This window comes from Cherax quadricarinatus, chromosome 66, assembly GCF_038502225.1.
Source record: "Cherax quadricarinatus isolate ZL_2023a chromosome 66, ASM3850222v1, whole genome shotgun sequence".
In the NCBI taxonomy this organism is placed as follows: Eukaryota; Metazoa; Arthropoda; class Malacostraca; order Decapoda; family Parastacidae; genus Cherax; species Cherax quadricarinatus.
In genome coordinates, this window is record NC_091357.1 from 13,809,249 (window position 1) to 13,824,310 (window position 15,062).

Here is a 15,062-nt window from a genome sequence, read left to right on the forward strand (position 1 = left end):
CTTGTTCTGTTGTAGATACAGAGACCGCGGGACTTAATTGCCTTCCGTTAACAATGAAGACATGGATCCGATTTTGCAGTCATAGTAGGTCACCGATACTTGTGCACACAATCGCCACTGCTACCTGGAACTATTGACTGATACTATGTTCAACCAACGTCCTGTATTAAATAACTCTTAGGATTTGTCTTCACAAGTTTTGGAACTCATGACAAAAAGAAGACATTCTCCAAATAACATAAATATGAATAAAAAAGACAATAAGGAGAGGCATCACTTATTTGAGGACACTTATTGACGAATCTTGAGGTCATAGAATATTTATACACAAAAAAATAATGTAAAAAATTTTTATCTCTACTAACTTTGGGAAAGGTGTCAAGCGTGTCGCCACAGAGTCGGTGGGAGACATCAGTTGGTAAGTTCTCAGGTGACAGTGGTGATAAACCTGGCAGAAAAAAAAGCAGTAGCTGCCTTTCCTTACCAGAAGTGTAACACTTCTCATAGTCAACGTAGCTAGCTGACTATAACCAAGTCTGAGGCCGCCAGTTAAGACAATGTTCGTGAATGTACTGTTGTTGCTGCTGATCTCCAGCCTGATGGCACAGGCGGGTAATGGTGAGTATATCACAGCAAGGTAGTGTACGTAGTAGTTTCTCAGAATAACTGGACACTACTTACAAGGCAGGCAGTCGCTGGTGTGTACGAGAGTAACTTATACGGGAGTAATTTATGACAACAAAGTCAATTTTCTTCACTAGTTTTAGGAATAAACTATTGATGTGGACTGTATGAAAATTAGACCTGACTCTCCTATTTGTTTGTACTAATAATTACATATTAATTTCATTATTTGAAATATATTATTTTTTTTTATTATCACACTGGCCGATTCCCACCAAGGCAGGGTGGCCCGAAAAAGAAAAACTTTCACCATCATTCACTCCATCACTGTCTTGCCAGAAGGGTGCTTTACACTACAGTTTTTAAACTGCAACATTAACACCCCTCCTTCAGAGCGCAGGCACTGTACTTCCCATCTCCAGGACTCAAGTCCGGCCTGCCGGTTTCCCTGAACCCATTCATAAATGTTACTTTGCTCACACTCCAACAGCACGTCAAGTATTAAAAACCATTTGTCTCCATTCACTCCTATCAAACACGCTCATGCATGCCTGCTGGAAGTCCAAGCCCCTCGCACACAAAACCTCCTTTACCCCCCTCCCTCCAACCTTTCCTAGGCCGACCCCTACCCCGCCTTCCTTCCACTACAGACTGATACACTCTTGAAGTCATTCTGTTTCGCTCCATTCTCTCTACATGTCCGAACCACCTCAACAACCCTTCCTCAGCCCTCTGGACAAGTTTTGGTAATCCCGCACCTCCTCCTAACTTCCAAACTACGAATTCTCTGCATTATATTCACACCACACATTGCACTCAGACATGACATCTCCACTGCCTCCAGCCTTCTCCTCGCTGCAACATTCATCACCCATGCTTCACACCCATATAAGAGTGTTGGTAAAACTATACTCTCATACATTCCCCTCTTTGCCTCCAAGGACAAAGTTCTTTGTCTCCACAGACTCCTAAGTGCACCACTCACCATTTTCCCCTCATCAATTCTTTGATTCACCTCATCTTTCATAGACCCATCTGCTGACACGTCCACTCCCAAATATCTGAATACATTCACCTCCTCCATACTCTCTCCCTCCAATCTGATATCCAATATTTCATCACCTAATCTTTTTGTTATCCTCATAACCTTACTCTTTCCTGTATTCACTTTTAATTTTCTTCTTTTGCACACCCTACCAAATTCATCCACCAATCTCTGCAACTTCTATTCAGAATTTCCCAAGAGCACAGTGTCATCAGCAAAGAGCAACTGTGACAACTCCCACTTTATGTGTGATTCTTTATCTTTTAACTCCACGCCTCTTGCCAAGACCCTCGCATTTACTTCTCTTACAACCCCATCTATAAATATATTAAACAACCACGGTGACATCACACATCCTTGTCTAAGGCCTACTTTTACTGGGAAATAATTTCCCTCTTTCCTACATACTCTAACTTGAGCCTCACTATCCTCGTAAAAACTCTTCCCTGCTTTCAGTAACCTACCTCCTACACCATACACCTGCAACATCTGCCACATTGCCCTCCTATCCACCCTGTCATACGCCTTTTCCAAATCTATAAATGCCACAAAGACCTCTTTAGCCTTATCTAAATACTGTTCACTTATATGTTTCACTGTAAACACCTGGTCCACACATCCCCTACCTTTCCTAAAGCCTCCTTGTTCATCTGCTATCCTATTCTCCGTCTTACTCTTAATTCTTTCAATAATAACTATACCATACACTTTACCAGGTATACTCAATGGACTTATCCCCCTATAATTTTTGCACTCTCTTTTGTCCCCTTTGCCTTTATACAAAGGAACTATGCATGCTCTCTGCCAATCCCTAGGTACCTTACCCTCTTCCATACATTTATTAAATAATTGCACCAACCACTCCAAAACTATATCCCCACCTGCTTTTAACATTTCTATCTTGATCCCATCAATCCCGGCTGCCTTACCCCCTTTCATTTTACCTACTACTTCACGACCTCCCCCCACACTCACAACTGGTTCTTCCTCACTCCTACAAGATGTTATTCCTCCCTGCCCTATACACGAAGTCACAGCTTCCCTATCTTCATCAACATTTAACAATTCCTCAAAATATTCCCTCCATCTTCCCAATACCTCTAACTCTCCATTTAATAACTCTCCTCACCACGATTACACTATTAAATATAGAGCGCCTCATTAGTTTAGATCCTTCAGTATATTACGTCGAGAACCTACAATCTGTCAAAATTTCTCAACTTTTTAGGCTTCAACTTAATTATTACTGTTACATTCAGGGCTAAATCCATAGAGATGATATAGATCTTGGGGGAATGGGAGGAATTCAGGTTTGATCTACGGAAAGGAAGCAAAAATTGTACGTTTTTTTTTTTTTTTTTTTTTTGGACAATTCTAAATATATATATATAATCACCTCCGGTTAACAAATCCCGCAAGATTTAAACTAAGTCACAAGATGAGTAGAATACAAATTTAAGCTTACAGATGTTACAAGTTTTCCAGATTTATTATATTCATAGAATTTTCAAGTTTTCGATTAATTATGAATGACATAAAAGGGATTAGTCTGGGCCTCCAATATTAGGCCTAAGTCTCAAAAACATCTCAGTCTTCAACCCCCCCCCCTCCCAATGACTACCCCTGAGTACAACAATTAACGATTGAAATTTCGAAAGGGATTCCTCAAGGAAATGGACATGAAATGAGATGGAAACAAGATACCAGTCATACTAAAGAAGTAAACAAAATTAGATTGAAAAAAAAAAAATTATATATCCAGATGTACTCCTGCTAACACTCTTAGGGCCTAGTTCCTAGGCCTTTTGCATATCCAAATGCTTTTGTGGTAGTTCCAACGGATAGATATGGGGGTCCCATAATAAATTATAGTTGCTTCAGTTGCAAAATCTAATTTTTCACCGACTTATAAATTATAGACGCTACACTCACTGAGGAAAATTTTGGAATTTCCTAAATGTTGAACATATTAATAATATAATAGTGTAATAAAATGTGATGCTATTTGGAACCTTCAAGAAATTTCGAATGGGGGAGTAGAGCTGCAAAGTGACGCCGTGGAGGCGCCATTTTAAAATTTGTGAACACTGGTTATAGTGGGAAATTCTGTTTAATAATTCGGCGTTTTCCGAGGCCTGATGAGGTGTTTCGGCCTGAATTTGTAATAGGAACCCCGTGTTAATGTCCCATGCTGAAGAACTAGGACAAGAAATTTGCGGGACCACAAGAATTACATGTGGATGGCGAAATAAGGGATGCAAACATCACTCGCAGGGAAGTACACCATAGTCTTTGCATTTAGATCTCAGCTGGCCAGTGTAGGGTCTAGATGTTAGGCAGGTGTTGAGGTGTGATCCATCTACAGTAATTAAACGGTAAGGGGTAACAAATTCTTTTCTAATAACACTAATGTGTTAATATGAATAGTTTGTGTGCCCAGCAATAAAACCAAAATCGTATACAGTAGCTGGTTTTAATTTTATAATCATTAAGTTAATGTCAGGTCTAGCTTTTTGTGAGAGGTGAAGAAGTGGGCAGTCGAACGAGTTGCAACTCAGTGATCTACTGTGACTAAGTCCCACTTACCTCACCCAAATTACTTGCAGGTAATAATTCAGGTGATGTTCTGTGAACCTGCAGGTGATTTGCTCACATAATAATTTTTCACACTCACAATACACACCTTAGAAAACTGGAATTATTATGTCATGTACTAAGCTCATTTGGGTTGTAATGTTGGTAGATTATTATAATCATTGGGAGCGCCAAACCCGTAGGGATTATACAGCGCATGTGGGAGGGATGGAAGGCATTCAGGCTCAACTCAGGGAACTGGAGCAGAGATCCAATTCCCTAGATCAAGAGCCCCTCACCAGCGTCAAGGAACCTCCTTTGAGGGGTAATGTTGGTAGAATTCCCGACATGTTAGTAAAAAGACACATGTCAAGCCACTGCGACAATTTATTGCGTCAATATGACGGCTTGTCAAAGTTCCTGGAGAGCGAAACGTTGCCACAATAAAATGTCACATAAATTACATGTGTCCTATTATCTCATAGTGGATGTTCATCACAAGGAGTGATGGAGACAGATAACAGCGAGACAGTTGCTACTATCGCAGCTAGGTTTTCCTGGGATGTATATTTTAATATTTAAGCTTTATTTTGGAGATATGTTTACAATGAATGGTAGAAAATCTGTTTCGTAACTAGGAAACAGAGGTTCGAGCCTCCAACAGACATTGTGCTTAATGACTAATACGGGTTTAGTACTTTGCTTTAATTACATAAAAATTATTATTTAATCATGTGACTAGTTCAATGCAAAGATCCACTTTGTGACCAGCAAAATATTTGCTTTAAATATTTCTGAACGAATTGAATTTATTTTTTTTTTTCAGTCACAAAACTAACATCGATTATGAAGCATAAATGGTTAGCCAGTATGGTCGTACAGACTGTGTGGAGTACATAATCCTTCCTCCCTTCCTCTTGCGTTGAGGTTTAGACAGGTATACTGTCGAAACTAGCTTAAATAAAATAACTAGCATTTCTATTTTCAGAAGCATTTATCTCGAATGTATTTTCAGGTGCAGATTCGTGCCCTGAACCATTCGTCTTGATTGGGGAAGGCTGCTACTTCCATAATCCGAGCGTCACTCGGACGTTTGTTGAGGCACGATTATACTGCCAAACTCTCCTGCCAGGGGAGATCGCTGACTTGGCTGTCCTCGATGTTTACTGTAACGATTTTAAACACTTAGCCTCTTACGCCAGTGGCGTGCAAGGTATTGAAACTAGCTTTTGTTGATGGTGGTAGTAGTGTTAGTGGAAGTATTACTGGTGGTTGGCCTTTGGTAGCGATGGTAGAGGTAATGACTGGTGGTGGTGTGAATGCTGGTGGTAGTGTTGGTGGTAATATAGCTAGTGGTAGTGATGGAGGTGGTAGTCGTGATGGAGGTGGTGATCGTGGTTGTGGTGGTGGTAGCACTACTGGTGGAAGAGCTGGTGGTCGTATTGTTAGTGGTAAAAATGGAGGCAGTGATGGTGATGGTAGTCGTTGTGGTGGTGGGATCATTACTAGTGATAAGTATTGGTGGTGATAGTGTTGGTGTTGGTTGTGTTGTAGGTGGTAGCAGTGATGGCAATAGTAGTACTGGTGGTGGTATTGTTGGGGGTGGTGGTGTTCTGTTGATTGTATTGTTGTGCTGGTAGTGATGGTAGAAGCGGTGGTATTAATGGCAGAGGTAGCGGTGGTGGCGAGTGTTCGAGGTGATAGCGATGGTGATAGCAATGTTTGATATAACTTACTTTCATATGACAGTATTCAAGGGAGATAAATGTAAGAAATCTTCAGTATTCATGTGTAGTTATGTACATTCTGTCTAGGTGTGACAAAAGGCTGATAATTGCAATACTATGTAAGATAAATTATCTAGGATGGAGTCTTCCATAACTTTCTCATTTCCACTTCAGACAATTCTTCCATAACTTTCTCATTTCCACTTCAGACAGTTCTTCCATAACGTTCTCATTTCCACTTCAGACAATTCTTCCATAACTTTCTCATTTCCACATCAGAAAAGTCTTCCATAGCTTTTCTCTCATCTCCACACCATGAAGTCTTCCATAACATTCTCTCTCCTACAGCGAGGTGGCGACCATGGATAGGCGCTACCGACGAAAATCACCCTGGATACTTGATGTGGGTCGACGGTCGCCCTGTAGACCTTACTGAAGCTTACTGGGACCCTGATCAACCTGAATATAATGACGATAGAACGTGCGCCTATATGGCCCTTAATACAGAAACTGTGAACAAGTTCCGCCTGTTCACTACCGATTGTGATGTTCATACAGACACCCTTTGTCAGCTGGGTGTGCACGCTCGTACATAACCCAGTGTTAGCTGGGTGTGCACGCTCGTACATAACCCAGTGTCAGCTAGGTGTGCACGCTCGTACATAACCCAGTGACAGCTGGGTGTGCACGCTCGTACATAACCCAATGTCAGCTGGGTGTGCACGCTCGTACATAACCCAGTGTCAGCTGGGTGTGCACGCTCGTGCATAACCCAGTGTCAGCTGGGTGTGCACGCTCGTACATAACCCAGTGTCAGCTGGGTGTGCACGCTCGTACATAACCCAGTGTCAGCTGGGTGTGCACGCTCGTACATAACCCAGTGTCAGCTGGGTGTGCACGCTCGTACATAACCCAGTGTCAGCTGGGTGTGCACGCTCGTACATAACCCAGTGTCAGCTGGGTGTGCACGCTCGTACATAACCCAGTGTCAGCTGGGTGTGCACGCTCGTACATAACCCAGTGTCAGCTGGGTGTGCACGCTCGTACATAACCCAGTGTCAGCTGGGTGTGCACGCTCGTACACAACCCAGTGTCAGCTGGGTGTGCACGCTCGTACATAACCCAGTGTCAGCTGGGTGTGCACGCTCGTACACAACCCAGTGTCAGCTGGGTGTGCACGCTCGTACATAACCCAGTGTCAGCTGGGTGTGCACGCTCGTACATAACCCAGTGTCAGCTGGGTGTGCACGCTCGTACATAACCGTGTCAGCTGGGTGTGCACGCTCGTACACAACCCAGTGTTAGCTGGGTGTGCACGCTCGTACATAACCCAGTGTCAGCTGGGTGTGCACGCTCGTACACAACCCAGTGTCAGCTGGGTGTGCACGCTCGTACACAACCCAGTGTCAGCTGGGTGTGCACGCTCGTACACAACCCAGTGTCAGCTGGGTGTGCACGCTCGTACATAACCCAGTGTCAGCTGGGTGTGCACGCTCGTACACAACCCAGTGTCAGCTGGGTGTGCACGCTCGTACATAACCCAGTGTCAGCTGGCACCTCAACAAAGAACTGACTAGATACTATTGAAGGTTTTTCGATCTAAGATATTCAAGCTCCTCTTCCTCAGATCAACCCTGATTACCCTTACATTTCCCAGACGTTGTGTCCCTTACGGGTTTAGTTCTTCCCAGAAATGTAATAATAAATATCAGCTAGTGTTATACAAGTGTTGATGTCAGTTGGTGTTACATATACCGGGTGATGTCATCTGGTGTTACATATACCGGGTGATGTCAGCTGGTGTTACATATACCGGGTGATGTCAGCTGGTGTTACATATACCAGGTGATGTCAGCTGGTGTTACATATACCGGGTGATGTCAGCTGGTGTTACATATACCAGGTGATGTCAGTTGGTGTTACATATACCGGGTGATGTCAGCTGGTGTTACATATACCAGGTGATGTCAGCTGGTGTTACATATACCGGGTGATGTCAGCTGGTGTTACATATACCGGGTGATGTCAGCTGGTGTTACATATACCAGGTGATGTCAGCTGGTGTTACATATACCGGGTGATGTCAGCTGGTGTTACATATACCAGGTGATGTCAGTTGGTGTTACATATACCGGGTGATGTCAGCTGGTGTTACATATACCAGGTGATGTCAGCTGGTGTTACATATACCGGGTGATGTCAGCTGGTGTTACATATACCGGGTGATGTCAGCTGGTGTTACATATACCGGGTGATGTCAGCTGGTGTTACATATACCAGGTGTTGATGTCAGCTGGTGTTACATATACCAGGTGTTGATGTCAGCTGGTGTTACATATACCAGGTGTTGATGTTAGCTGGTGTTACATATACCAGGTGTTGATGTTAGCTGGTGTTACATATACCAGGTGTTGATGTTAGCTGGTGTTACATATACCAGGTGTTGATGTTAGCTGGTGTTACATATACCAGGTGTTGATGTCAGCTGGTGTTACATATACCAGGTGTTGATGTCAGCTGGTGTTACATATACCAGGTGTTGATGTTAGCTGGTGTTACATATACCGGGTGATGTCAGCTGGTGTTACATATACCAGGTATTGTCAGTGTTACATATACCAGGTGTTGTCAGCTGGTGTTACATATACCAGGTGTTGATGTCAGCTGGTGTTACATATACCAGGTGATGTCAGCTGGTGTTACATATACCGGGTGATGTCAGCTGGTGTTACATATACCAGGTGTTGTCAGCTGGTGTTACATATACCAGGTGTTGATGTCAGCTGGTGTTACATATACCAGGTGTTGATGTCAGCTGGTGTTACATATACCAGGTGTTGATGTCAGATAGTGTTACATATACCAGGTGTTGTCAGCTGGTGTTACATATACCAGGTGTTGATGTCAGCTGGTGTTACATATACCAGGTGTTGATGTCAGCTGGTGTTACATATACCAGGTGTTGATGTCAGCTGGTGTTACATATACCAGGTGTTGATGTCAGCTGGTGTTACATATACCAGGTGATGTCAGCTGGTGTTACATATACCAGGTGTTGTCAGCTGGTGTTACATATACCAGGTGTTGATGTCAGCTGGTGTTACATATACCAGGTATTGTCAGATAGTGTTACATATACCAGGTGTTGTCAGATAGTGTTACATATACCAGGTGATGTCAGCTGGTGTTACATATACCAGGTGTTGTCAGCTGATGTTACATATACCAGGTGTTGATGTCAGCTGGTGTTACATATACCAGGTGTTGATGTCAGCTGGTGTTACATGTACCAGGTGTTGATGTCAGCTGGTGTTATATATACCAGGTATTGATGTCAGCTGGTGTTACATATACCAGGTATTGATGTCAGCTGGTGTTACATATACCAGGTGATGTCAGCTGGTGTTACATATACCAGGTGTTGTCAGCTGGTGTTACGTATACCAGGTGATGTCAGCTGGTGTTACATATATCAGGTATCAGTGTCAACTGGTGTACTAATGTAAACTGGCGTTATACCAGGAATTAATGTAAACTGGTGTTATATCAGGTATTGTCAACTGGTGTTATACCAGGTATTTCTGTCAGCTGGTGTTATTTAGACAAGGTATTGATGTCACCTGTTACATGAACCAGGTTTTGATGTAACCTTGTGTTATATAAACCGTTTGATGCCACCTGGTATTATATAAACCCGGTGTTGAGGTCGTCAGGGGTAAGATAAACCAGATATTGGTGTCACCTGGTATATAAATCCGGTGTTGTCACCTGGTGTTATATAAACCCGGTGTTTATGTCAACTGATGTTAAATAAACCAGATGATGTCACTGCCCCACAGTACATGTTAAAATCATCAGGATCGTAGATATATTATGAACTAACAATAAACCTGAGTTTTGGCACCTTTTATCTATCAACAAACTACTACTGTGGTCTTTTATCTATCAAGGAACTACTATTGTGGTCTTTGACTTTGTTATTTATTTAATCAAGTTTTAGTCTGTTTCAAATAAAGATTATTTACTATACAAGAAATATTTTTCCTCCATTTCTCAACGTCTTCCTCCGCCACTACTTAGACCCACTCTCCATGTTGTAACATTCCTCAAGCTCTCTCTCTCTCGCTCTCTGGCTCTCTCTCCCGCTCTCTGGCTCTCTCTCCCGCTCTCTGGCTCTCTCTCTCGCGCTCTCTCTCTCTCGCGCTCTCTCGCGCTCTCTCTCTCGCGCTCTCTCTCTCTCGCGCTCTCTCTCTCTCGCGCTCTCTCTCTCTCGCGCTCTCTCGCGCGCTCTCTCTCGCGCGCTCTCTCTCGCGCGCTCTCTCTCGCGCGCTCTCTCTCGCGCGCTCTCTCTCGCGCGCTCTCTCTCTCTCTCTCTCTCTCTCTCTCTCTCTCTCTCTCTCTCTCTCTCTCTCTCGCGCTCTCGCGCTCTCGCGCTCTCGCGCTCTCTCTCTCTCTCTCGCTCTCTCTCGCTCTCTGGCTCTGGCTCTGGCTCTGGCTCTCTCTCTCTCTCGCTCTCAAATTATACAAGTTCGCAACACGAGAAACATCGTATCCCTCAGTAAATAAAACTTCTGCAGGTTGGTTTTTCAATACTTTTATCACTTTGTCAGTCGTTACAATTTGGCAGTTAAAGAGTTTACTGTAGTGAGAACGACATCAGATCGTCAGAGTAACATTGTGTCAGTACTGCAGACTTAACTAGTGACTTTGTAGTTGTTTAAAGAAATAAAGTACTGGGAACCGAAGATTTAACTTGTAATTGTATGTACTAGTGACCGAACCGGTGACCTTGCTATTGTGCAGGTGCTGAGATCGAACCGGTGACATTGCTATTGTGCAGGTGCTGATACCGAACCGGTGACCTTGCTATTGTGCAGGTGCTGAGACCGACCCGGTGACCTTGCTACTGTGCAGGTGCTGATACCGAACCGGTGACCTTGCTATTGTGCAGGTGCTGAGACCGACCCGGTGACCTTGCTACTGTGCAGGTGCTGAGACCGAACCGGGGACCTTGCTACTGTGCAGGTGCTGAGACCGAACCGGTGACCTTGCTACTGTGCAGGTGCTGAGACCGACCCGGTGACCTTGCTATTGTGCAGGTGCTGAGATCGAATCGGTGACCTTGCTACTGTGCAGGTGCTAAGACCGAACCGGGGACCTTGCTACTGTGCAGGTGCTGAGACCGAACCGGTGACCTTGCTACTGTGCAGGTGCTGAGACCGAACCGGTGACCTTGCTATTGTGCAGGTGCTGAGACCGAACCGGGGACCTTGCTATTGTGCAGGTGCTGAGACCGAACCGGTGACCTTGCTACTGTGCAGGTGCTGAGACCGAACCGGGGACCTTGCTACTGTGCAGGTGCTGAGACCGAACCGGTGACCTCGCTACTGTGCAGGTGCTGAGACCGAACCGGGGACCTTGCTACTGTGCAGGTGCTGAGACCGAACCGGTGACCTTGCTATTGTGCAGGTGCTGAGACCGACCCGGTGACCTTGCTACTGTGCAGGTGCTGACCCGGCGACCTTGCTACTGTGCAGGTGCTGAGACCGAGCCGGTGACCTTGCTACTGTGCAGGTGCTGAGACCGTACCGGGGACCTTGCTATTGTGCAGGTGCTGAGACCGAACCGGGGACCTTGCTACTGTGCAGGTGCTGAGACCGACCCGGTGACCTTGCTACTGTGCAGGTGCTGAGACCGAACCGGGGACCTTGCTACTGTGCAGGTGCTGAGACCGAACCGGGGACCTTGCTACTGTGCAGGTGCTGAGACCGAACCGGTGACCTTGCTACTGTGCAGGTGCTGAGACCGGCCCGGTGACCTTGCTACTGTGCAGGTGCTGAGACCGGCCCGGTGACCTTGCTACTGTGCAGGTGCTGAGACCGTACCGGGGACCTTGCTATTGTGCAGGTGCTGAGACCGACCCGGTGACCTTGCTACTGTGCAGGTGCTGAGACCGAACCGGGGACCTTGCTACTGTGCAGGTGCTGAGACTGAACCGGTGACCTTGCTACTGTGCAGGTGCTGAGACCGACCCGGTGACCTTGCTATTGTGCAGGTGCTGAGATCGAATCGGTGACCTTGCTACTGTGCAGGTGCTGAGACCTTGCTACCAGGTGCTGAGACCGACCGGTGACCTTGCTACCGGTGAGACCGACCCGGTGACCTCGCTACTGTGCAGGTGCTGAGACCGAACCGGGGACCTTGCTACTGTGCAGGTGCTGAGACCGAACCGGTGACCTTGCTACTGTGCAGGTGCTGAGACCGAACCGGTGACCTTGCTACAGTGCAGGTGCTGAGACCGAACCGGTGTGCTACTGTGCAGGTGCTGAGACCGAACCGGGGACCTTGCTACTGTGCAGGTGCTGAGACCGAACCGGTGACCTTGCTATTGTGCAGGTGCTGAGACCGACCCGGTGACCTTGCTACTGTGCAGGTGCTGAGACCGAACCGGTGACCTTGCTACTGTGCAGGTGCTGAGACCGAACCGGTGACCTTGCTACTGTGCAGGTGCTGAGACCGTACCGGGGACCTTGCTATTGTGCAGGTGCTGAGACCGAACCGGGGACCTTGCTATTGTGCAGGTGCCGAGACCGACCCGGTGACCTTGCTACTGTGCAGGTGCTGAGACCGAACCGGTGACCTTGCTACTGTGCAGGTGCTGAGACCGAACCGGGGACCTTGCTACTGTGCAGGTGCTGAGACCGAACCGGGGACCTTGCTACTGTGCAGGTGCTGAGACCGAACCGGGGACCTTGCTACTGTGCAGGTGCTGAGACCGAACCGGGGACCTTGCTACTGTGCAGGTGCTGAGACCGAGCCGGTGACCTTGCTACTGTGCAGGTGCTGAGACCGGCCCGGTGACCTTGCTACTGTGCAGGTGCTGAGACCGAACCGGGGACCTTGCTACTGTGCAGGTGCTGAGACCGAACCGGGGACCTTGCTATTGTGCAGGTGCTGAGACCGACCCGGTGACCTTGCTACTGTGCAGGTGCTGAGACCGAACCGGTGACCTTGCTACTGTGCAGGTGCTGAGACCGAACCGGTGACCTCGCTACTGTGCAGGTGCTGAGACTGAACCGGTGACCTTGCTACTGTGCAGGTGCTGAGACTGAACCGGTGACCTTGCTACTGTGCAGGTGCTGAGACTGAACCGGTGACCTTGCTACTGTGCAGGTGCTGAGACTGAACCGGTGACCTTGCTACTGTGCAGGTGCTGAGACCGAACCGGTAGACTGGTCTTATTTTTTTTCTGGGCTCTAGATACATTATCTTGCTGTCTATTGCTTGTCAGCCACATATGGTTTAAAATCCATCAATATATTAAAAAATAAAACAAGCGCTAAACACGCACGAGTCACAGCTCATAGCCTAGTGTTAAACCAAGGATATTCCAGAAGTATTTGGCAGCCCAAGTGAAGGGTTAAACACGCTAATATCAAAATAAACCTATAATTATAAGTAAAACACTACAAAAAAACACAATAAACAAGAACATTAAATATAAACCTACTGGTGAATATTACAGGACATCACCTCATTCGTGAGTGAAGCGTCGAACCTGTAGGCCACTCCGAGCCTGAAAGAGTAGTTGGCAATCGTGTTCGATCCAAGGGAGGAGATCCAATTCCTCGTATCAAGAGCCCGCCACCAGTATCAAACATCAAGGCATCTCTTGATAGGCTGTGGCGGACTTGCATTTCAGGGGCCCTAAATTTTGACCTTATGGAGTGACCTTCGTAATATACTCTAATAACCTTATAATTTTTAGTTTAACCATTATTTTCTATTGAATTACACTATTATTAATATTAACATTTTTTTTAAATCTTTCACACACAGTAGACGAAAAAAAATTAACCAATGTGGACTAAAGTTGCTGCTGGGGGTTAGGGGCCCCTCCGGGATTAGGGACCCCCTCCGGAATTAGGGGCCCTCAAGCTTAAGCATGATTATTATTATTATAATCAAGGGGGAAGCGCTAAACCCGGAGGATTTTACAGCGCCTGGGGGGGGGGGGATGTGGAAGGCATTCAGGCTTAATTCGGGGAACTGGAGCACAGATCCAATTCCCTAAATCAAGAGCCCCTCACCAACATCAAGGAACCTTCCTTGAGGGGTTAAGCATGATTAGCTTCATAAGAATGGAGGAACGCTGAGTAGGCCATCTGGCCCATTCTAAGCAGGTTTTTCTCAATACACCACAAATACATTTTTAAAAAAGCCTCCAAAAGCACAGGGGTTAAATATACAATCATTTCGGCTTATAACTGCAAACCGAATTCAGTAATTTTATAAATCGAATTCGGTAATTTTGACCTACCTGCCATAGCAACACGTAGACCCAGCCTGGCATGACTTTGAAAAAAAAATTTAAATACTCATCAGGGCACTTTACCCACATCAAAAGTTGGGTCAGTATATGTATGCCATTATTCCCCCAACCTCTGGATAAAAGTATAACCTAAATACCTTGAATTTGCTGCGAAAAATCCCCGAATACAGCCAGGTAGGGGAGCCACACACCAGTGTTGTCAGTCTGCCCGGACCACCATCCAGTTGTCTAGTTTAGACGCTCATGAACCATCATGCTCATGAACCATCATGCTCATGAACCATCATGCTCATGAACCATCATGCTCATGAACCATCCCTGCTCAAGAATTTCTTTACTCGAGGACGCCCCTAGTCAAAAATTCCTTCTGCTAAAGAACGACCCTGCTCATGAACGCCCCCTGCTTATGATTGCTCCCTGCTCAAGGACGCCCCTTGCTCATGAACGCCCCCTGCTCAAGGACGCCCCCTGCTCATGAACGCCCCCTGCTCATGAACGCCCCATGCTCATGAACGCCCCCTGCTCATGAACGCCCCCTGCTCATGAACGCCCCATGCTCATAAACGCCCCCTGCTCAAGGACGCCCCCTGCTCATGAACGCCCCCTGCTCATGATCGCCCCCTGCTCAAGGACGCCCCCTGCTCATGAACGCCCCCTGCTCATGAACGCCCCCTGCTTATGATTGCTCCCTGCTCAAGGACGCCCCCTGCTCATGAACGCCCCCTGCTCAAGGACGCCATTTGTTTTATAAAGTTTCTTT

The 15,062-nt window shown here is 46.2% G+C and overlaps 2 protein-coding genes and 1 long non-coding RNA gene across 3 annotated transcripts in view; 2 read left to right on the plus strand and 1 right to left on the minus strand.

Moving 5' to 3' along the window:
* The window catches only part of LOC128704093 (uncharacterized), a 68,260-nt gene extending 53,705 nt beyond the window's left edge, over positions 1-14,555 (minus strand). Inside the window, exon 1 of the mRNA XM_070099102.1 lies at positions 14,440-14,555. The gene's annotated coding sequence lies outside the window, so the exon portion shown is untranslated. The remainder of the gene's footprint in view (positions 1-14,439) is intronic.
* Positions 479-6,690, plus strand: LOC128704189 (C-type lectin domain family 17, member A-like). Its single transcript, XM_053799250.2, has 3 exons — positions 479-618; positions 5,259-5,456; positions 6,319-6,690. Exons 1-3 carry the CDS (start codon positions 558-560, stop codon positions 6,564-6,566), a joined length of 507 nt encoding a protein of 168 aa, XP_053655225.2. The 5' UTR covers positions 479-557; the 3' UTR covers positions 6,567-6,690.
* LOC128704190 (uncharacterized) lies at positions 9,000-10,006 on the plus strand. The gene is made up of 2 exons (XR_008409415.2): positions 9,000-9,231; positions 9,447-10,006. It is a non-coding gene; the product is annotated as an uncharacterized lncRNA (long non-coding RNA).
* Positions 14,556-15,062: the final 507 nt, after the last annotated feature.

Bases quoted from the DNA above. Each gene is read 5' to 3' on its own strand.
- LOC128704189 (XM_053799250.2), top strand. From the start codon at position 558: ATGTTCGTGAATGTACTGTTGTTGCTGCTGATCTCCAGCCTGATGGCA. The intron at 619-5,258 runs GTGAGTATATCA...ATGTATTTTCAG, and splicing joins GATGGCACAGGCGGGTAATG to GTGCAGATTCGTGCCCTGAA. The intron at 5,457-6,318 runs GTATTGAAACTA...TCTCTCCTACAG, and splicing joins TTACGCCAGTGGCGTGCAAG to CGAGGTGGCGACCATGGATA.